Source organism: Macrosteles quadrilineatus, unplaced genomic scaffold (assembly GCF_028750875.1).
Source record: "Macrosteles quadrilineatus isolate MER2022 unplaced genomic scaffold, UCM_ALF_1.0 Scaffold_9__3_contigs__length_116548681, whole genome shotgun sequence".
NCBI lineage: Eukaryota > Metazoa > Arthropoda > Insecta > Hemiptera > Cicadellidae > Macrosteles > Macrosteles quadrilineatus.
In genome coordinates this window covers 84508534-84532174 of record NW_026542602.1, presented here as the reverse complement: position 1 = coordinate 84532174, position 23641 = coordinate 84508534, and the positions used below count along the sequence as shown (strand labels likewise).

At 31.6% G+C, this 23641-nt stretch overlaps 1 protein-coding gene across 1 annotated transcript in view; it reads left to right on the top strand.

Moving 5' to 3' along the window:
• Positions 1 to 4969: 4969 nt before the first annotated feature.
• LOC129003604 (collagen alpha-1(XVIII) chain-like) overlaps positions 4970 to 23641 on the top strand; it is a 354201-nt gene continuing 335529 nt past the window's right edge. Inside the window, exon 1 of the mRNA XM_054431902.1 lies at positions 4970 to 5313. Within this exon, the coding sequence (XP_054287877.1) occupies positions 5134 to 5313 (180 nt within the window). The 5' untranslated portion in view covers positions 4970 to 5133. The remainder of the gene's footprint in view (positions 5314 to 23641) is intronic.

The window sequence follows — 23641 nt, the reverse complement described above, 5'->3', positions numbered from 1 at the left end:
CCGTAAATTTAATAACACGTACAATGCTGATCAAGGAATTATTTAAACAAAAATAACTTATCAGCTATTCTTCTGTAGCAGACGTATGTAAAAACTGTTATTTATCGTTTTGTACCTTCTGATTTAAATGATATCATATATATCAAATTAAGGAATATATATATATATATATATATATATATATATATTGTATTTCAAATAAATAATAAAAAAATCATATATTGTGTTATAAAAACTGGAGAAATTTTGTTTCGCTCAGTGACAGATTTATCAATTGAAAGTTTTTATCAATGGATTAAAAGATAACTCCATTGAAGATTCTACGAATGGGATTTTCTCTACCTTAGTAATGATAAATTTCCCTCTTTCTTAAAGAATACAAGAAACTAAGCACTCGATCACATTATATCTGTTGAAAAGTTTTAAGAAGATTGGATTGGATTGAAGCTACTAAGAAGGCTGCAAAAATGTAAAGCAAGTGTTTCTTTTAACGATGGATTTTACGATTCTCGTCTCACTCGTGAAAATGTTGGGTTTATTTCTCAAGTGTCTTCACCTCTCGCCTTTTATCTTGAGCACCTACTTGAAAAAGGTAACTGCTTTAGTTACATTAATGTTTATAAACGCAATCCTGTAAACTTCGAGATTCTGGAAATAAAACGTATTGTGGACCGAAAAGAGAGAATGTACAAACACATTGTTACTTAAATCCTTGTGGATTACAAACAATCAGAACATGGTTGAAGGGAAACTTTTTATGGTTTACTCAAACTTTTTTAAGATATTTTGAGTGAATACGTGACTGAATAAATATCACTGAACCAAAACCAAGAAGAAATCTTGTTAGGAATCGCCAATTATTTCCCCTTTTAATATGTTTGCCTGAAGGATTATGGGAACAATAGTGAAAATAATATGTTTTATAAATTATGTAAATGCAAATCATTTATAAATCAAGTTTCATGATTAAGATAACAAACCATACAAGCATTGTATCAATATTCAAACTGTCACATACTGACTGTGTGGCAAAGATCAATGTCAACATCATTACTTCAGTCGTTAAGCTATGTAACCGGTAGATTGATCAACTACAACGTTCTGATCGTTGTTATTATACTCAGGAGCATAGGATACACGACTCTATAATACATTAACAAATCTCTTGTCTCCATAACACTAATGTTATGAACAGTAACTTTCAAGAACCTCTCCTACTAATGTAATTTGAATGAATCTAATTAGATAATTTAATTATTTAGTATGTTGTTCATGGTAAGTTTCATTTTGGAGTTTCTTAGTGAAACTTCAATTTTTTATAGATTTATGTTGAATAATAAACCATAGCTTACTTCAACAAATTAAATTTTCTTTTCCAATTATATTTAGTTTCGCAGTTTCGGCGAGCGTACTATTTTAAACACGTAAACTATTGATTTGTTGTGTATTATTACATATTTCCTGTGTGTTTGATTCATGGCGGGATAATGTTTTATCCTTTAATTAACCTTGTTCTTGTTGATATCTTAAAATCTCATAATTTCATTAAACATCGTAAACATTTTTGTATCTAAGAAATTACCGTTTTTAAGCTTCACGATCGTTGTGGCTTCATTTAATTTTTATTCCATCTAAAAGTCTGATTAACCAAAATATGTATACATCTATAATATGTATATTAAGAACCCATTTACAAACACTTTTTTGTATATACTTCCAGGCCTTTCCTTTGATTTATAACCATTAGAAAAAATATATTTTAGAGTATTAAAACAATTTTGTTTAGTTGTAAAACCATTTTACGTGGAATAAAATTGTATAAAGTCCTGAAATTTAAAATAAAATGTCAAATTTCATTTTACAAATGTCTTCAATGAAGTTTCATCTCCTAATTCTTTTTGACGTGCTATATTGTCCTTTTGTATATGGGTTTGAATATCTTTTCCTATTATTTACATTACCTTGCCATTCTATTATACAGTGTGGTAGAAAAGTCCCGGAACGGTAAAATATTTAAAAAAAATAATGCAGATAGAGCTAAAATACTTTGTACAAAGTTACAGAGCATAAAACTGTTAAATATTTTAACACATATTTAGCAATAATTCATCAGGGGGACGGCCCCCAAGGAGTCTGAAGAAAATCTTAAATGGAAGCATAGGTCAATATGCACATCAAATTAAAGGTCTTTTTTTGTAAAATACAATGCCGCAAACCGCACTTCAAAGGGTTGATCCTGCGCAAAATGGCAGATCTTCAAAGATTTCTTGAATCCGCCATTTTGAATCTTTGAACGACTGCCATTTTTTACTCAGGCATTCTATTGAGCTTGAATTTAAGGCATCGTAATCTAAAAGTGAAGACCTTCAATTTGATGTGCATATCGACCTATTCTTACGTTAACAATTTTCTTCCGATTCCTAGGGCTGTGCCCCCTGAGGAGAAAGCGTATAATAGCAATGTAAATTAAATGAATCTTTGATCAACTGTCATTTTGCGCAAGATCAACCTTTTGAAGTGCGGTTTGCGGCATTATATTCTAAAAAAAATACCTTTAATTTGATGTGCATATTGACCTATGCTTCCATTTAAGATTTTCTTCTGACTCCTTGTGGGACGTCCCCCTGAAGAGTTATTTAATCACTGAATATGTGTTAAAATAGAGTTTTATGCCCTGTAACTTTGTACCAAGTATTTTAGCTCTATTTGCATTATATTTAAAAATATTTAACCATTCCGGGACTTTTCTACCACACTGTATTATACATTCCTTTACATATTAAAATTCCTGAGATTTCATAATTTTCAATAAATAGGATTGGTAATTTACTACTCATTAGAGCTAAGGCATAAGGCAGTGAGCTGGTTTAGACTTCGGTCTGTGAGGTCCTGGGTTCAAATGCCGTAAATCACCAAAAGAATATTCCTAAGTGATGTTTCCGCGATCCTCTAGGCCAAGCCTGTGAATGCAAATGAATGCATATTTAAATTATTGTAAAATTAATATACCGTAAATAAACAAATAAAGCCTAAAGTAATGTGAAAAACTATTCCGAACTAGAGCATGTAGAGCATTGAGAATAGAAAATTTAATAAATGTCTTAGGATATAGTTAATAGCAATAATATTTATGTCACAATTTAATGTTATTGATATATCTATGTATTTGTTATTGTGTAGTATTTTCATTTGATGTTTGCGACTCGGTCCCTGCACTCAAGCTTTGCTTCGCAGGGGCCTAACTTCAGAGTGTTTGATGTAAAAAATTACATGTAATGTTTCTTTTTCTGAATAAATAAATTAAATTGAAACTAAACAGTGATTATGTCAACTAAATCAAATACGCATATGAGCCCCCAAAAATTGTAATGATTGCATCACTATTAAGAATTCATTAATACATTCAAAACTACCGCTGTTGAAATTTATTGCAAATTATCACAACCTCTTTACATGATTAATTTGCTGAAGGAAAACATGCTCTTCTATAAATTCAGACCCATTCAATCGATATAAAAATAAAAGATGAAACAATACATCCATTTCAAAACGCCACGTCAGTATATCGGTAAAGGATTACCCAATTCATTTTGCTCTGCTGAGCGCACTTGTAAAAACTGAACGCGGGAAGTCGAGGTATAAATCGTAACGTTGGGGTGGGTTGGGTGGCGGTGGTGGAGGTATGAATGGATGTGGCGTCGGCGTCGCGTCGCCCCTGTCTGTATGCCGCCGTCTCGGCGCCAGTTGACGTCCGGGCGACGTCGAGACACGTACGTTACGTACGTACGTATCACGTCGGGCGTGTACAACGATGTGGTACTTGTGAACGTGTTGTGTGCAGAGTGACGTCACGGGTTTTGTAAACAACTAGAGATTTAGTTGTGAAGTGTGGCCACGTGTTAATAAATTGTTGTGGTTAGTTTTTAGAATGGGTGAACGGTTATATGTTTAATCTATAGATGGAATGTAGAGTAACCATTTGTATGATTAATTACAGATTGGAGTATTATAGATTTACTTCAATCTTTGTTTATCATTTTAATGTGTCATCTATACCTACTAGACCTTACTATAAGAAGTGAATAATTGTTTAACATTAGGACACACTATAGTGCAGTAAAATTCAAGTAATTGTCCATTAATTGAAAATAATACGAAAATGCATTAGGTTTTATTGAAAATAATAATAGGGGGAATATTTACAATTCGACTACGTTAAGTAGTGATAACTAACTTATTCACTAAGTAAACTTAAAAAGTTAAACTATATTTACTGTCAAAACTATTTATAAAAATGTACTTCTTGAAGTTTAATGGTATTAGTGTAATACGAAGTACGTGTTTAACAATTTATTCGTAAAGTCGAGCAAAAGTTAAAAACACTCAGTATATTTCATAATGCAAAGTAATGAGTTTTAAAGTTTGTTCCAGCTAATGAGAGTTAGTAAACAGTTCACTTCATCCACTAAATATCCGTTACAGAACTTGTAGTTTCATTGTCTTACTTAGTCAAGTGTTTTAAGTGAAAGTTAAAATATATTGTTTGGTAAACAAGTCATAGTGTTTAAAAGTACATTACAGAATGGAACATGACATTTATTCCTAATCAATTTACTGATGAACATTATTTGAGATATTTTAAAATTATTAAAGCACTTTTTTTTAATAATTTCTTGATTTCTAAAAAAATAAATTTGCTCATAGTGTGTTTGAGTTTAAGTAAGTTAACTTAAACGTAGGCGTTAACTTTACTATACAATACTTGAATCAGTTGTTTTCAATACCTTTAGAGAATTTAGGCCATATTTAATGTCTTAACTAGTGTAATGGTGTAATTTCTCTCATATAAACTTTCATGTACCGCTAAATATTCTTCTAATAAACTAACTGTAATAGGAAAAAAAGTTTCCATCGTCGAACTTAGAAATATCAAAAAGTTAAAGATTGCAATAATGTCCCAGTGTTTTACACAAAACAAGATTTCACACAAACCCTTCCGCAGTAGGTCTATATTTTGAGATAATTAAAAGTGATGTGAGGTACGAAAACTGAAGGTTTAAATTCAAACCTAGAACGTTTGTGTCAACCCCAACTACGGGAGAACTCACCCACTCCACCGTTAAAGTCCCCAGAATGGCCATAGTGATCTCCGCTAGGTCGAAGGTTGTGACTGCCCTTGTGGTGACCGCCTTTGGTCTCATCCTCACCCTTGTCATTGGAAGCGCTCTGGGATGGTTCGACCCTTCGGAGGACGACCTTTCCATCCCCATCAACACCCGGCGACCCCATCGGGGCCATGGATATGTGGAAAAGGCAAGTGGCTAGGGGCTTGGAGAGAGATGGTATAGAGAATTGTCTTTTAAAGGTTGTTGGGTCATATCACTAAATGTAATTTTTTTTAGGTGTGTGTTTAAATGAGTAAGATGCAAATTATGAGAATGATGCAATATAAGTCTATGTAGATATTTCATTAGGCGTTACACATTAAATATTGCCACCTACAGTGGCCACATTAAAACAACTCCTTCGAACACTTCCAAAAGTTTTCACAGATGTTGATATTTTGATTCAATGTTAACTATTGAAGTGTAACATCCGTCAGTACTCAATTAAGTTAAGCTGTTCTTTTTGATTATACATTCCCAACGTGCATGTAACCGCTCAGTAAAAGCGAACAACTGAATGTTAACTTAATTTTCACCACACTATAAGCTTAATAGTTTTACATCAATAATTGTTGTAATAATTTACCCAACCCGCCATGTTAAACTTCCCCATCCCAAGCGTGATGTAAATAACTTCTTTACTTCACTCGGTGAAGCAATGAAACCCATTCAAATAACATTGAGTGCTCAACTTAAGAAAATATTAAGCCTCTATGGAGCCAACGACGTTCTACGCTAGAAATCAGCTGTGCACTTGAATGTTACTGTTATGCTTTAAAGTATTTTCTTAACCTAGCTTTTGTTTGAAAAAGAACGTTACTGTTAGAAGTTGAGTGAAATGGATAATGAAAAATATTGTACGTAACCCCCTGTATATTGTTGGGTCAGGTAAAATCTCGTACGTTACACGTTACGCAAAAGCGTGTTTTCATCACGAATGGTGTGCAACTCGCTTCCGCTCCTTGCACACCATTCACCTGCGTGAGGTAAAAACGCTCTTCCTACACTTGTAACGTAAATAGCTATTACTAGGCCTATTTGTTATTTATTTAATTTAAACAGTTGAAAATTCAGTAGCAAAACCTCAAAATATATATGTATTACAATAAGATTGCTATGGCAATTCATAGTTGTAAAGTATAGTTGTAAAGAACAGATTTCAACTTGTTCGTCGGTAAAAGCTAAACACTAGAAATGTACTAAATGTTACAATATTGTCATTTAAATGGGTAAGGTTAACAATATCTGGGGTGTCTGGGCTTTAGAAGTTCATAATATTTCGAAATAACATAACTTTAGTTCAATCGATTAAAAAATCTTGATCTTAGCCAAGCCATAAAACGATTATATCCATTTAAAAAAAATCATAGGCGTATTTTCTACACTTTTTAAAACCAACCCCAAAATGTATAATGCTCACAAACTCATTCATAGTCACAGTATATCCGTGATTAGGACAAACAACTGTAACATGGTGACTAGACAAATAAAGTGGAAACACGAAACAAATAAAAACCAGAATAATACTGGACTCACACAATAAAGGTTGTGTAACTAGAGTAGTTACCGTATTGTGTGAAATGACAGCAGGGCTTTGTGAACTGAACTGTCTGTAATCCTGCATTGAGGACCAGTCTGTGTGAGCTATCAACAGTTTTTTTTTACTAAGTAACGAACACGAAGTATACTACTGTACTGTATTAAAAACGAACAATAAGAACGCCACTGTCTTAGTGACGTGTATATAAAAAATATTTGGTGTAATGTAGTATTTTTTAGAATCTGCCATGCAGATGTGTAATTGATTATCTTACATTTTCGATATAAGCTTAACCTACACCCGTGTTAGAAAGGAGTAGTATTTTTCTCAAAAGCTATGAAATAATTATGGTTAATGGAAGTAACTATACCACCATTACTAGGTGGTATTATGGTAGTACTGTAGATAAAAGAAGAGATGGTTTTACAAGGGTTTTTGAAAAAAAAAATATATTTACACTATAATTTACAATAATGTTTAGTGTATAGTTTCTTTGTAATTACACTAGTTTAAATAGTAAGTTTGTCGTATATTAGTTAAAAACAAAGTGTTTAAAATAAAACAGCTCAAGTTAGAGGCTACTATAGAAAAACCCAAAGGTGAAATTTGAGTAAAACAACAAAAACAACACAACCTTCACAAAATGGTGCAAATGAGTTTCAATCAAGATATTAATTATCCAACAAAACCACTGTTCAAAACCTCCTCGCTCTAGCTCGACCGGAAATGCTTTTTCAGCTGTTGCAGCCTCTACTTCTGTTCGCACTAATTGTGTTTACTTTTAATCAAAAGCTCCGATCGCTGTTGGAGATTTTTAATCCAAATAGTAATATCTTTGTTGGAGATGTAATGTCTTGCAATAGGTTTAATGTTGTTGGGGGTGTTTGAGACCTTGTAAAAACTAAGTAGTACCCACCCAATTTTCTTGTACGAGGCATAACTCACCAGTTACCATCCCATACTGAGCCTGTTTTCAAAGCATGAGGCTATTGCTTTGATTTTCACAAGATCTGTCGTTTTAAGGTCAATATATTTATTTTAGAGGTAAACGTACTCCTAGTTCTGTTTATTACTGCGGTTTAAACGGCGAAGCTTTAAACTGAACTTAGATCTTATTTAGGCACTGATAATAGACAAGGCCCCCTGTATCTATTAACGATTCTTTTATGGCTACCTATTACAGCCAAGAAAAACATCGTATTAGTCTTTATTAAACGTATTAGTCTTTATTAAATAGTTGTAAACAATATTAATTTGTATACATTAAAGTTATAACAATCTCAGCAACTTGTTGTGATAAGTAAAAAAAATGTTTTAGGCTTAAGCTTGTGAATTAAGTGGCTTTTCATTTTGATGACTTTTCAGAATTACTGTACTTAAAAAAGTACTGCTACACCTATTAAAGTGTAGCTTCAATCAGTACTCAACTGAGTTAAGCTGTTCCTTTCGATTATAAATTTCTGACGTGCACTTAACCATGAACAACTGAATTATGATTATTTTTATACTTTTGAGGGATTTTGACCATCATTTTGTTGTTATTTTACCTTCGTATGAAACCAAAATGATTATTTTTTTAATAATATATTTAAACTCTACTATTATGTAATATTCAATAATTATTGAAATATAAGAACTAACAAAAAATGAATTAGATATGACTAGCTGAACCCGGCAGACGTTGTCTTGCCTTTGACTATTTATAATCCCGCGGGCTTTGTCCCGTTTAACTTCTTAATTTTCAAGATGATCTCGTTCGCATGGCTCAATCACGTCCTGGTTGAAGTTCGTTCGCTACGCTCACTCACCTTTAGGTTGGAGCTCGTTCGCTACGCTCACTTGCCTTCAGGTTAGCTCGTTCGCTACGCTAACTCGCCTCCAGGTTGAAGTTCGTTCGCTACGCTCACTCACCTTTTGGTTGCAAATTAGATGTTGTCATAAATGTAAAAGAAATAATAGTGCTGCACCCTGTTGGTAATCCTTGTAACTTTAATGCTATTTAACATGATAGAACAGAACCAACTTGTTTAATTGAAACAGCTGTTAAGATTCATTAATTCCATTTCTCATAAGGTTAACATGGGAAACTCCAGAGCCACTGGGGCGGAGCCGATTGGACGGATCACGAAATTGATGGTGTATAAACCTATTCCATGATATTCTACATGTATGTACCAAGTTTTGTGACAATCGGTTCAGCAGTGTATGAGTTTATCACTGCCAAACAAACAAATATATATACAAACATCCTCTTTTATACTTATATAGATAAATAACAAAGATTGTAAGCTCATTGTTGAGAGGTCGTCTTATATTTTCCACAGCTGAGGGTAAAATGTCATTAATCAATTGGCTAATACAATATCACGGCTGGAATACTGTTACTGTTGGGCGGTTTGATTTGTATTCCTGAAATAAGATTAGTTCTCGATAGAGAACCATGTCAATAATCATTGCTTCGATAAAATAATAAAGAGGTTTGTGATGAGTTGTTTGATTCCATATTTAGTTTATCTTATCGATTAAAACATTGACTGTGGTAAGATAATTTACTAAAGATAAAAAATCAGAAGGACAAATGTTCATTTTCTAGTTACATATAAAAAACCTAGACTACATTTAAACAATTAAAACCATATTCCATTAGAGGTGGAACATTATTTTTAACTATTTGTTAGTAAAACAAAAAACATATAAAAGCTACTAGCTAATTGCATCGTTATAGATTTCATTAGTTTTGCAATAAAGGTCGAATAAATAAATACACGTTTTATTACGAGTGCAAATTGCTTAGGCTAAATTACAAGGCTAGATGTTTGCAACAGATTTTAACTCCTTGCAATAAGTAAGTTTTTCCATTGTACTTTAATGGTACAACTTTTGCATCCATCGTTAAAAGTTGCAGAGTAAAGTCCTCGCAAAAATAGGAAGGACGATTTACGTAGTGATACTTGTGATTTTGATTCAAATGTTGTATTCAATAGGAACCCTTTAATAAAGTTCCTTTCACTGGAAAGTTAGTTTGAGAATGCAGTGATTTATAGTTACAGAAACATAGAGTTACGCCTGTTTTGGTGGAATAATTTTCAAACAAGAATTGTTTTGAAAATCGTATTTCCAAACTTTATCCCAGCATAGGAAATGGGGTTTTCCGTAAACGATATTCTGCAAATACTTTTGTTACATTGAATGTTACTCTTGAAATTACAAAAATCTGTTCTTAAGATCGTATTCAAGTTTTGGAGGAGTAATGTGCAATTTTACGTGTTGTTTAAAAACTATGTTTAGATGGTGTATCTAAATAATTGTATTTTTGTTACAGGTATGTGAAAACCTAGTTAACTCGATGAAAGGATTAAAGGTATGTATGGTTAATGGTTATGAGAAAATTAAATTGAAAAGCTTTTAACATGACACCTACTCATCCTATATTTTATCTTACAACGTCGTATATACGTTAATGTCGACGGCAGTAGTGGCAAGCGCCGTGGTATTCTTCCAACGCAATAACCGCAGTACATGCATGCCTCTATATTGCTAGTCAGCGCCGTTGTATATATTGTTTCTACTAAGGTATACTAATATAAAAAACATGTTAAAAGAATGAGATTTATGTTACATCTTTTGGATTATTTCAAAATATATCAAGCATTATGACTCCTCCACTTACAGGAAGGCCACTTTGGAATGAATGAATGAATTGATAGACAACGGTTCACACACATTTTTGTTTGAATATTTTCCAATCGGATTTTTTTAGAATTTAACATAAATTTAGTAGTACGAAATTGAAATGATTATAGTGTGTTTGAGTTTGTGCCAACATAAATGGTTTAAAATCGCAGTAGTCTCTTGCACAACATAGTCTGTTGATACACAAACGTTTTTAAACTACCATTGAGATAGATTTATTGAATAATATTTGACAGCCACAAAACAATATTCATGTACGGATACATATCTTAACTAAAATGTTAATTATCACAAGATAATATACAAATATAAGCAACTATATTTATAGCGCTCCTCTCTCACCTTAACTTCAAACGTTGCGCTCTTCAAGGATGTCGATAACTACTTTAGACTTTCAGACTCTTTTCACATAACATCTGTAAGATTATTCCACTCCTTTTACAGTTCACCAGTTCAATCTCAGACACCTACGACATGTTTTCTATACTCTACAGTGCTTGAATATTTACGGCCTAAATCCTTACTATACCGATATAATTCATGTCAGCATTAACTTTTTTGGAAAAATTATATATTTCTTCAAATAATATCTTGAGAAAATATTTTTAGAGATTTTAATAGATGTATAAACGAACTTTGATTACATACATTGTTTAGCATTAAGACAATTTCTATATATTTTTAAAATTTTTTATTTATTACACACCCAAAAATAACAGCCGTTCAATTTATAGCCAATAGATAATAAAAAAAATTTAAATTTTAAAAAGTCATTTCATAACACATAATGAGAATATTGGTCGAAAATAGTTAACGGTACAGGAAAATTTAAAAAGAATCTTCTTTAATCATAGAAAAAACCTAAAATTTTCTAAATTACGAGTAGTGCACTGAATAAGAACGATAAAAAGGAGACTCAACTAAGAAATCCATAACTGGTAATTAGAAACCATATAAGCTTATTAATACTATCACAGGTTTTTTAATATAAGTAAATGTCTTGAATAAACTATAAAATTACATACTTAAAAAAGTTAAAAATACATTTGTCATGTCTTCAATTTAAAATTCATTCTGTAAAAAATTAGAACACATTGCTGATGTCTGATGGTGTATATCAATTGTTAAACCAATTACTGAGACCATTACGAAATATTTGTAAATGCTCTTTTTGAAGACACTTCCAAAAATGTAGGCCTATGCAGTAAATTGGCATTTCAACTGCAGGGACTTGGGTAAAGTATATGGATAACGTATAACCATTTGTGACAGCGCTGCCAATACAAAGTAACAGATACAAATGTGCTTGCTGTCACTGCTCTTTTGTTTTACTTACGAATTATTCATCTCTTGGATCGATTTGTCCTTAAGGTATCAATACAAGTCTTACATTGACAAGTTTGTGTATTTTTCATTTAAGTGTTATAAAAGAAACTCAAAACATGTGATAATATTGTATATATAATTTTTAGCTATAAAACATTCAGTATGAAGAGCTTACAAAATAAATAATTAGAAACAAAGGCGATTATATTTGGCATTTAAATTAGCTTAAAACTATTTATTAAAGACTTATGAAGGCTACAGCAAAAATATCATCATTAAATTAATATCTATTACTACAACCCAATAATCTGATAAAGAGTAAAATTTAACCATAATCGAAAAATATAGCTTATATTTAATATTTTTATTGCAAATTTATGCGCACGAGTCGTACTATTTTTTCTTCAAGTTACTTCTTATAATACATAGAAATAGGCCACAACTCAAAACTGAAGTGGCTATTTTGGATATAAATTGATTTAGTTTTGCCAATAATAGTACCGTTTCATAATTTTGTTGCAGTATTGTATTCGCAATACTAGAGTGCTGAAAGATTAAAATCTAGTTTAACATTTTAGATATCAGTTATACTGAAGGACCTACTTGACAAACTTATTCAAGAAAAAGTATGGTTATTTAATTTATTAAATTCACACGTATTATTCAGTTTTGAATCAAAGCATAATATTACAAATTCTAAATATATTTTACTGTATGATTTCATTTTCACTCATTTCTTCTAGTTTTCTTAAGTCTATTATATTTTATAAACCCACATTGCTTTTAAATCTACCCCAGAAAAGGAAATATATGTTTTACAGTAGGATAGTTTAACCAGGCTTTAACACAAGAATCCCCGGCGCGCCTCACATATTGTTGACAAGACATTGGATTCTTGAAATATTTCCTCCTCGTCCGGTATCTCGAGATTGTATCAAAATTGGGTTTTGTGGCTTTCCGACATAAGTTCCATGATAGAAACTTCATTTTATAAAATAGCCAATAGTCCAAAATGTAATATTGTTTCACAAAACAATAAAAAAAATAATTTAATGATATACTTACGGATATTTATGATACAATGTAATTATAAAAATAAAAAAAACATGTGTAAGTTATTGCTGGGTAAAGATAAAAATTATTTTGTTAATTCATTCGCACTGTTGGATTATTTTTTTTAGAGAATGGTCCAAAATCATGGTCCTGATTATATACATCCAAAACATATTAGGTAGCATCATCAATTGATAGCCCATTAATAAAGTGTCTCATGGACCCAGAATTAATCCCCGCATGAGCCGATTTTCAGCAAACTTTTAGCGAAAACTAAAATGATTTTTAAGAATGATTGATTAATGAGGATATTATATCAAAGTAAATTGTTGTTTATTTGTTCGAGAGCTGCAATTAAAATTAATTTCTTTAACGCATTGTCCCATTTAAGAACGTGGGGTGTTGTCACAAACCATTATAATACTTTTGTGGTTTTATAAAACACGTGGAACGGTTAATAACTACACAAACTAAATAACTAATTAAAACTGCTTTTCAATGAGGACATTCGCTTTCCTCATTCATAATATTTTGTGATAGCTTTTGTTGCTATTGTTCTTGAGTAGTAATTTGCATTTTGTGCCACACAAGATGGCACACTTCGCGAGTTTGTGCGGCATTTTCTTATGTTGTCACATTAGTCATTAACACTACCTGATATAGACTATAATGTTAGTGTTGGTGTGACAAGATAAGAAGACACTGCAAATGCCACTTGAGCTGGCAAAATGCGTATAGGATAGCATACAAACTGCCTATCAAGAAAAAAGTCAATAAAATGTTAACACCTAAATAATAACCTTTTATCTACAATCATTAAGTGGCCAAATAAAATGTAAATATTTTCTAGAAATGATTAAAAAGTTAATAATTGTTTATTTCCGAACGAAAAATGTCAAAATTAATCAGTATTATTTATCTGAAGAGTGAAAAAGTATTAAAAGGTATGTCTCGAGTTATTCTTGTGGAAACTAGAATAGTTTGACAAACTAGTCATGTCTTTTAATACATTACTCTTGCTGCACTTATTGAATCTCATTGAGTCTTATTGAGTTCTTGTCACATTTGTTACAAGCTCTTGCACAACTCCGGAATGGAATGCTTTACTTACTTTACTAAATAAATTACTTGTTACTCACTATATGCTAGTATGTAAATATAAAATTTCCAGAAATATCATGAGGTGAAGTTTTTTTTTCATCTTTACGTTACGTGGGAGGCAATTTGAGCACAACCGATTTTTCGCTGTCACATGATAAATAAAACATGCAACAATTAATGAACAGTTGTTTTTATACCTTAATTAAACCGTCATCCAATAGGCAATGAATTAAACTATGTTTTTTTTTATAAATATAGCGCTAGCGAGTCATTAAATCTGTGATTTGATGCAGATCATTTTTTAAGGAATAGTGATTCTTTTGGATCACTAATAGAATTTTCACTGGCATTTGTTAAGTGTTTAGCAAGGGAACGGTCCAAACCGTGGTCTTGTACTATCTAACATCAACCTTTGGTTAGAAATCAACAATAATTGACAGCCTACTGACATTGAATCTAGCCCTGGTAATAATCTCACTTGGAATCGAACCAACGACCTTCAGATTTGAAGGTGAGCTCTACACACACAGCACTATAACCACGCGACTACCTAGACAATTTGTTCAGTTTATAAATTGTGATGATCTCATTTAGCTCGTGTTTTAATAATAAGAACTAAAGACTATATTTGGTCAAACAAAACACAAACGATTGAAGAGGAGGTATACAAAACATAACAAAATGACAGATCTAATACATAGTGCATTTCAATAGTTTTTTTTTACGTTTAGACTAGCGTTAATAGCAATCAATAGGCTTGTAACCAGATATTCGCTCTATTTCTCCACACATGGACTGGTCATCAATGCAGGATTACAGACAGTTCAGTTCACTAACAAGGCTTGTTGTCATTTCACACGCTAACTACCTGAAACTAGAGCCTGCATTGTGTGAATCCAGTGTTGTTCTGGTTTTATTTAACTCGCATATCCAGTTATGTTCCAGTTTTGTATTTCAGTTCGAGCGTGGTTATATTGTAATGCTAGTGAGTTTGTTTTTATATTAAGTAAATTTTATTTTATTTGATTGTGTATATTTTATGATTGCTGTTTTTGTGGTGTACTCGGATTGTTGAACACATAAAGATTTTGCTGTTTACATTATAATTATTTCACGTTATATAGTTTGGACCTGTATAGGTCATGGTGCAATTACATACGTCAAATTACATAAATAATACAAACCATGATATAATTTATCGATAAACCGAATAAAAGTAGGTAAAATTAAAGGGAAATGAATAAAAAACTTTGCAATTGAATGTAGTATTTCAAATCATTGGTAGATGTGCAACTATTTCATAATATGAATTTAAAGGTCCAACATTCCCACTTCCGGGTCGGGTCCAATTCCTGATGTAAACGCAAAGCACTGACACAACTGCAAGGGCGCACATGAAAAGAGAACAAAAACTCAGGCAGACGCTTGAAAAGCGCCCGGACCTCCAAGGTCCCCCCCAGGACGGTGCGAAAAGAGCCCGGGTTCTTCCTAGAACTTTCACAACGAGTCTTTAAAGGAGAAAGAACCAATCACAGTTGAAATACATGAATTTATTTACAATATTAAAAGATACACTGTTAAAAGATGAATTATTAAAATATAGATTATTAAAAGATATTTACACATTACTAAAAGATATAGTCTGTTTACCCAACCTAACTTAACCTAACCTAACCTAACCTAATCTAAGCTAACCTATCCTAACTTAACCTAACCTAACCCAATTAAACACAACGCTATTTCAGAACACGAGTCAGCGTCCTCCTCAGGTACCTGTGGAGACCCGGGCTCTTTCCATGCTTAAGATTAGTGAACCTTTTTGGGGATTAAAATTTCGGGCTCTTTTCATGTGCTCCGAACTGCAATAAGCACCTAACAAATCATGTCACCCTCATACGTAGTGTGGGTACTCTGCTAGTATGTAATAATAACAGAAAAGCTTTATTTACAGTTTTGCATAAGTATATTGGTGTACAATATTGTTAATTAATTTTACAGTGTACACTTATTACAGTTGATCGTTATGGAATCCTACGTAAAATCTAAAAATACGATTAAACTACATATTGATCAATCAATAAAACAAACATGACAGCCTAACATGTTTAGTGGCGACATTTGGCGTAATAATAATTACGTTGCTTCGTTATTAAATTTAAAACCAATGTTCCTGAAAGTTCGTTTTTTTATTCGTAGCATGTTATACAATTTGTAACACTTCACTGTAAACGTTTTGTTTTATAAATATAATTACTTTCCATTCTTGCCTACAGTCCCAATTTAGATAATTTAGCTCTAAACATAAATCAACTGTTCTAAATGCGAGTCAATTATTTGCTATTGTTGAAAACCAAATAATTTAAAACCCTTGTATAGTCTGATTCCCAAATCAAACAACTGTAGTGACAATTTTCTGTTAAAAGTTTTTTTATTAGAGAGATTTAAGTATCATCGTTATCAACGATGATACTTAAATCATTTTTCAATCACATTTTCACTTTTTTAATATGAGTAAAAACCAGAAATGTGAAAATCAAAACCAATATTTTCTCTATGGAATCATATTTCACAACATCGATTTGACGAATCACCAGTTGGATAGTTTTAGACAATTTAGTTATCTGGAATTGTTATATTCTCTCAGATTGCAATGTTATTTGGGGTTTTAAACATTTTGTTTGAATCAACACTATCGTGGCACAATATTACAATTGAATGTCAATAGTATAGTATAGCAGTTATTCATTCTATAGAAGTATTATGAAATCAGGTTTATCTCCTTATTTATTTAGTTCCATATATTATGTTGGGCGTTGTTTCTGTCATATTAAAAAGATCTTAGGAAATTTCAATAGCCCATATACAATATAAAAATCCTTTTCCGTAGATTAGGCTGTAGCAAAACATATTGGCATATTGCACGATAAAAATTTCCATTTGACCAGTGTAAGTTTAAGGGTGATTAAGAACGTAAATTATTTATACGATTATCTGTATAGTAAAGGTTTGAACTAAAAGGTTATTTATTTAAAAACTACTTAATGCTTCATACTTTTATACTTTACTGTATTCTTTTAAAACTATTTAAAAACTAACTTTATTTTCTAAACTACTGTAATATTTGGGAGAGTATTAAAATAACTGATTAATTTCATTAAATAATTTTTTTCCCAAAACATTAAGTTCACTCAGTTAATTGTTTTTGTGGGAATTTATCACTGAGATAATCTTGAAGAAATAAAAAAAAATTAATTAAATATTCTGCAATTTTATGTTTACAACAATTTATGTAGGGTAGGATATCTCATTAAACAGCAATGCTAAACCTATCAATTTACGCCAGTCACTATTTTCTATGACTTTTATACATCAATATAACTATATGATCCATTGTAATGGTGATAATAGTGACCCTTATTTACTTCGTGTTATACACATCACGTCGTGGGAAAGGGACTCATTCATTTGGGTTTCATTTTATTAGGTTCTTCAAACAGCTTCAAGCCAATATAAGGAGCTTTTCCCACGCGAATAAACTAATTATGCAACAATAATTACATTTCTCACAAACCAACATTACCTTGCAGCAAATGCAAAAGCAACAGTTTAAATTAAAATTAATTAAAATGTGGTAGCTGTTAAAACATTTATATTTATCCATCTATGATTCAGACAAACGTTGTTTGAAACACTTTCCTTTTTAGTTTTGAAAATAAAAAATCTAATACCTTTCTATTTAAATGCAGCTTATAAATTTAAATGTTCTTCTTATTTTTAATTTAACATAACGAAAACGGAGTAAAGTCAAAACCATCGTAAGCTTGAAAAATTATAAATTTGTTTAAGTTTTTGTAATATTATGGTTTGTTGTTCAATTTTAAACCTTTTTGTTGTGACGTTGTTGTCCTTCCATCACGTCTTGACTATATACGTTTCTTAGTACCTTACTAAAATTCCAATTGAGCTCTGCTTTCTAGACAAAAGAAGGAGATGGAGCCCTGAGAATGTGTTAGTTTTGGGCTAGCAAACACAATTCCTAGTGCACGGAGCATACTTTTGGTTTATGCAGTTATAATATCACTTTTAGATCAACATACGTACAATAAGTCGAATTAAATGGTCATTGAAATAGATATGTTAACTATCTAGGTTTGCTCAGTGTTCGTATAGGTGCATCAAGTGTTCGTCTCACTACCTTGAATTATAAAAAAATTAAAAATAAAGAGAAAATGGGGTGAAATTTAATGAATAAGAGAATACGTGGAATATTTCCTTAAAAAGTATTATTTCCCCTTAAACTCTACATCGTTATTGTGTTCTTTGCGTTATTTAATATTTTATAAGATATTTGACGTTGTATCGATTACCTTTTAAAAGCTTACGCCACAAGTAAGTGTGGCCAGTGAGTATAGATGTGTCACATGAATAATTAGGTTTTACAATGGTTTTACGTAAGTTTTAACTGTATTAATCGATACAAATAATTAGGCGAGAAACTGTGAAGTGTCATTTAGCTGCCAATAGTTCTTTCGTTATAGTTTTGTCGTTTAAGTTTATGAGGCAGATCATTGTCGAGGTAATGAAATGACAATAATTTCGTAAAATTAATGGTGACATTAAATTCAGTATAAAATATAAACAAGGAGATTTACTCAGCACAAATTTCGCCCAATAAGGTTCCACCATTAAAAAATAAAAATAAAATTGAGTATCATAACATCGATTTTACACTTATCGGATTTAACCGAGTACTCAAATCACTGGAAACCAATAAAATACTCTGTTCAACTCCGGACTATCCGCTAATAGTGACAAAGTACCGTCGTTAAATATCACTGCGAAATACCTGTGACTATATCACCTGTTATTTTACACTTTTCGCTAATTATATTACTCGATACCGCACACCTGTTTGTCGATATATATCACTTCCTGATACTGTAAACTTATTCGTTTACTATATCGCCTGATATTTGTCTACACCATGAGGTGAAATTGGGTCAATAGATCATATCATATCATAGCAATATGTTTTGCGTCTAGTAGAATGATTGATTCTACTAGACGCAAAACATATTGCTACATTGTAATAATTTGCCATGCAATCAGTAGGAATTTAAAATCCGACAACATAGCATAAGTCTTTATTTCCATTTAAAGATATTGCAACAACAAATAAAAAAAAGTCTATGAACATTTGATTCATAGAGTTGATTTATTATTAAACTTATAGTTTTTTTTTAAAGAAAGAGTTATCACTTGTCTAAAGTCTACTTTAAGTTATAACTCGATAGACATGTGGGTATAAGACTCGCCTAATAACGAGAAGTCTCTGGATCAGCAGTGCCTTGTAGCAAAACTGGATCCAGCTGTACTGATTATTGGAGCTGTAATAAATAGTTTTGACTAAAACACCGGCTGATCCTAGGTCCCGTGTAAATATAAACCTTATGGTACCAATATCATATCCTCCTGAGTAAAGTCTGTCATAGTAACATAGGTAGTAGGCCCTATCAACATGTGTATAGTCAATGGTATTAAATACATGATCGAGCTAGCGTGTTTTAAATAGCCTATATTTATGTTTTAGTGTATTTATAGGCAAGGGATGATCGCGTAAATGTATAAATGCCATTATACCCAGTTGGTATCCCAACTCCGGGTCATAACTTTGGCTAGGATTACTGTACTGCGGATCTACCTTTGTATCGGATATTGATTTTGAGCCTAAAGAGATTGTTGGTTTACAAATTATCAAGCATTCAAATATTTATTTCCTAACCTCAATATTAATTGTAGTGAATGTATTATAAAAATTAATTTACTTTTAACATTTATATCCTGGAAGCACGAAGAACGCATACAATTCTAGTAAAGTAAATTACACGTCCAGTTAGTAATGAAGAGTTCCGATTGGTTGTTCGTATGTTTTTGCTCTAAGAGAGCTTCGTAATAAAGTATATGTTATCCTGTATGTATTTAAGTACACAAGTAATAAGTACGCATATAAGTATAAGTAACCGGACGTGAGATTGTGTTAAACTTAAAATAGCCACAAAAATCTTAAGTCAATGGTGATGAGTGGTTAAGGGCGTTTTATACATATATATCTCAAAGAAGGTAAAGTTCTATAAACAATTTTAACGTTTTTGATAACATGCAATACCATCTAATACAGTTTAGATGACAAATCCATCGGTTTTACACACCCTAATCATCAACCGTGGTTTTTATACTCCAAATAACCGAACACCGAGTCTTAACAACGGCAAAGTAACGATTGTAATAAAACTTCACTGCTAGTTCAGCCAATGGTGTTTATGGATACGTTATGAACAAAATGATATCGAGTTTAGAGCTCATCGTGTATAGATTACAGCTATAATGATGTTATCTTATTGTAGATAGATAAAAAATACTTTATCGAGTTATAGTATGGGGCGAATAAAAATAGCAAGATAGTGAACATTTTTATACGGGTTTCAGGCTGAATACCATTCTCTAAAAACTGTTTATATACCTGTCATCTTACTTACCTTGTTAGTATGAGTATTTCCTATTTGTAATAACAAAATTAACAAAATTACAAAATAAATATCTGTGCGTTATCAACCTTCATAAGGTAGCGTTGCTCAGCTGAAATTATAAAACCTAGGCCATATTGTACAAGTAAACTGTCCAAATTAAAAAAAGGAAAAATTCACCTTCTTTATATAACCCAGCTATTTCTTTTGTTCACTCATACACTAAACAAAAAAAATAGGACTCTTCATCATCTAAACAATCTTTAATCGATTTCAACTTTTAATGTTACTTACATTTTATACAGTAAGGGGAACCAACGTGATTAAAAATATATAGCTAACGAATTCCGTTTTAAAAATTATGGTCTCTGATGTATTATCTATTGCAATAATGTAAAATCCTTTTTCATTAAAGATGCGAAAAAATATAAAAATGACACAAAAACAATTTAAAAATATTTCGTCGACACTAGTTCAACGTCACCAACGTGAAACCCAATGCTTAAGATCTTACAATAGGACGAGAAGTATACTTGTACTGTCGAAGTCAATAAAGCATGTAAAAGAGAATGTAAAATGAAATTAAGCTCGTTACATTGAAGATAGCTTTTATCTTCAGAATGTGATGGAAATATACTTTGAATATTTTTTAAAGAGATATGGATACGCTACAATTATTCAAAAAAATGCAGCACATAATAAATAGCTTTTAATAGACTTTGTGACGTTATATACGAGAAATGTGACTCAGGGAATAAATCAATACCCAACGAGGAAGATAAACCAAGGGAATCTAGATTGTACCAAAGTTCACCTGGAAGTATTTCTTGAGTTTCTAACATACTGTCTGAAACACGATAAATTCTTCGAATGTCTCTTTTTACGCCCCTTTTAAGATTAGGCCGAAATTGGGTTTTGCTCCTTTGTTATACCGGAAATTTTACGATTACTTTTTTAATACACTAGAGGTTGTTTTATATGGGTTGTGGTTACGTGTCTAAACCTAATTTTAACGTGGTTGGGTAGCGTTAAGTAGGGCATAATATTTTCTAAAACTATAGTTTAGTTTTTATTTGATTGACAGATTTGATGGCCAGAATATACTAAATAAAACTAGTTGTAGAACGAATAAATGCATATTCCTTGGTGAGTTTAAATGCATAATGCAAATTTTTTATGAATGATGAATTTTAGTTTTAGCAAGACAAAATGTAGAGAATATTGAGATGGTCCTTGATATATAATTTTAATTTTGATAAACAGGGAAACAAACCTTCTATATTGTTGTCGTAATTTACAACTTTTACACTATTTTCATAATTAATAACATGTAAGTATAAACAATAGAGCCTCTTTTTGGTACTAAATAAAGATCTGTTTCCTGTAATGCGTGATAGTCTTTAATAGCTGTTTGAAAACCAACTATTACTATTAAAGATTTTAACCATTGTCTTTCTAAAATATTCTGTTAAACATTGACTATAACTAGTAAAAAGATGAAATGGTTTTTTAACAATCATTTTCACGGTATTGGATGTGGTGCTCCATTTTGTTTAGAGTTAAAAAGAATCATAAGACACAACATTTTTTATCAAAATCGATTGAGTAGTTTTTGTTAAAGCTGATTTTTCTATTATTTCATGGTTTTTTAAGGGGAAATGAAAAAACCATGGATTTGTACCTACATACAAATATCATAAAAATCTGACCACGAGTGTGAATTGTAGCTCTGTACGCATATCTTACTCATACGCAAACATATAATACATTCCCACACTCAGTGATGTCACATCAAAAACCACTTTTTTAAGTGGGCTCAAAACGGATATTGCTACCAAAAAATGAATCTAGAAAGTTTCTTAATGTTTGGGTTTCATTTTCATTTATTCATTTATTCATTCAACGGTAACACCATTTTTACATTAGAATATACATTAAATAGGATTAAATCACTTAATAACATAGCATAATTAGGTAATAAATATGAGCTATAATAATGAGAATAAATTAAAAAGCAGACATGACATGCAAAATACATAACCAGTATAAAAGAAAGCAAAAATACATTCATAGGCTGAAACATTTCTAGTATAAGGCATACAAAGACATAGCAAATTTGGTACAGGCTACTAAAATACGTGCAATTAATAAGAATGAAAATGAGATGCAGGCATAAGATGCAAAAGACATAATAATATGGCGCAAAAGATAACAGCAATAGGTAAAATATGAAGTGCAAAAACATAACAACAACAATATTTAACAATATGCAACCGAGACATAACAACAACGAGAAAAAAGGAAACAACAAGTGCAATACCGGTAGACTAACAAAAGAAAAAGTAAGATACAACAACAACAACAACAACAACAACAATAAAAATAAATAAATATATATATATACAAAACAACAGCCATAAATTATTTAACAAACGCAAACACAACAGGAAACTTATTTAATAGACAAACAGGAAGCTCCAACTGGACACAAATGTGGCCCTTTAAAGGCACCACCAAAGAAATAACTGAAACTTTACTGAAGCCCTTAGGCAGCCACTAGGTTAAAAAGGCACTGGCACATCTTTTAAAAACAGGAGCTGAAGTGCTGAAGAAGTCCACATGAGCAGCCGCCACAGCGCCCTCACGCAGTAACCGAGACAAGCCGCTGTTGTACGCATATGATGTGGGATGGAATCTGCGCTGGAAAATTGCTCTGGAGCGAGTACCTCTCGGAACAATAAGGTCAATGTTGAAGAGCAGATCGGGGCTGTCCAGAAGACCATTAACCAGCTTGTACAGTACCACAAGATCAGCCAGTCTACGTCGTATGTGAAGAGGTTGGAGGAAGGGTTGGGGGGGGGGGTTGTAAAAATTATTGTTTCATATTCTTAAACAATTATATACTTATACAATTATATTCTTAAACATTTGTATTAATTTTTAATATACAACAGGTTTTTATAGACACCTAACGCATAAACACTTAATGATTACAATCTTCAAAACTAAAAAAAGGTACAATATACGACCTAAAGGAAAAAAATATAAAAAAACATTTTACACTCTAAAAGGCTTTTATTTAAACAACCAGGCAGTTAATTCCTTCTTAAAATAATCCAACTAAGCTGAATATTCTTGATAATCTGTTTCAAACGAAGGATCTAATGCTTGGCTCAGTTTATTTTCTGAATTAGTCCATAAAAATTGGATTTTAGTTTTTAATACCAATCTTAATGTAA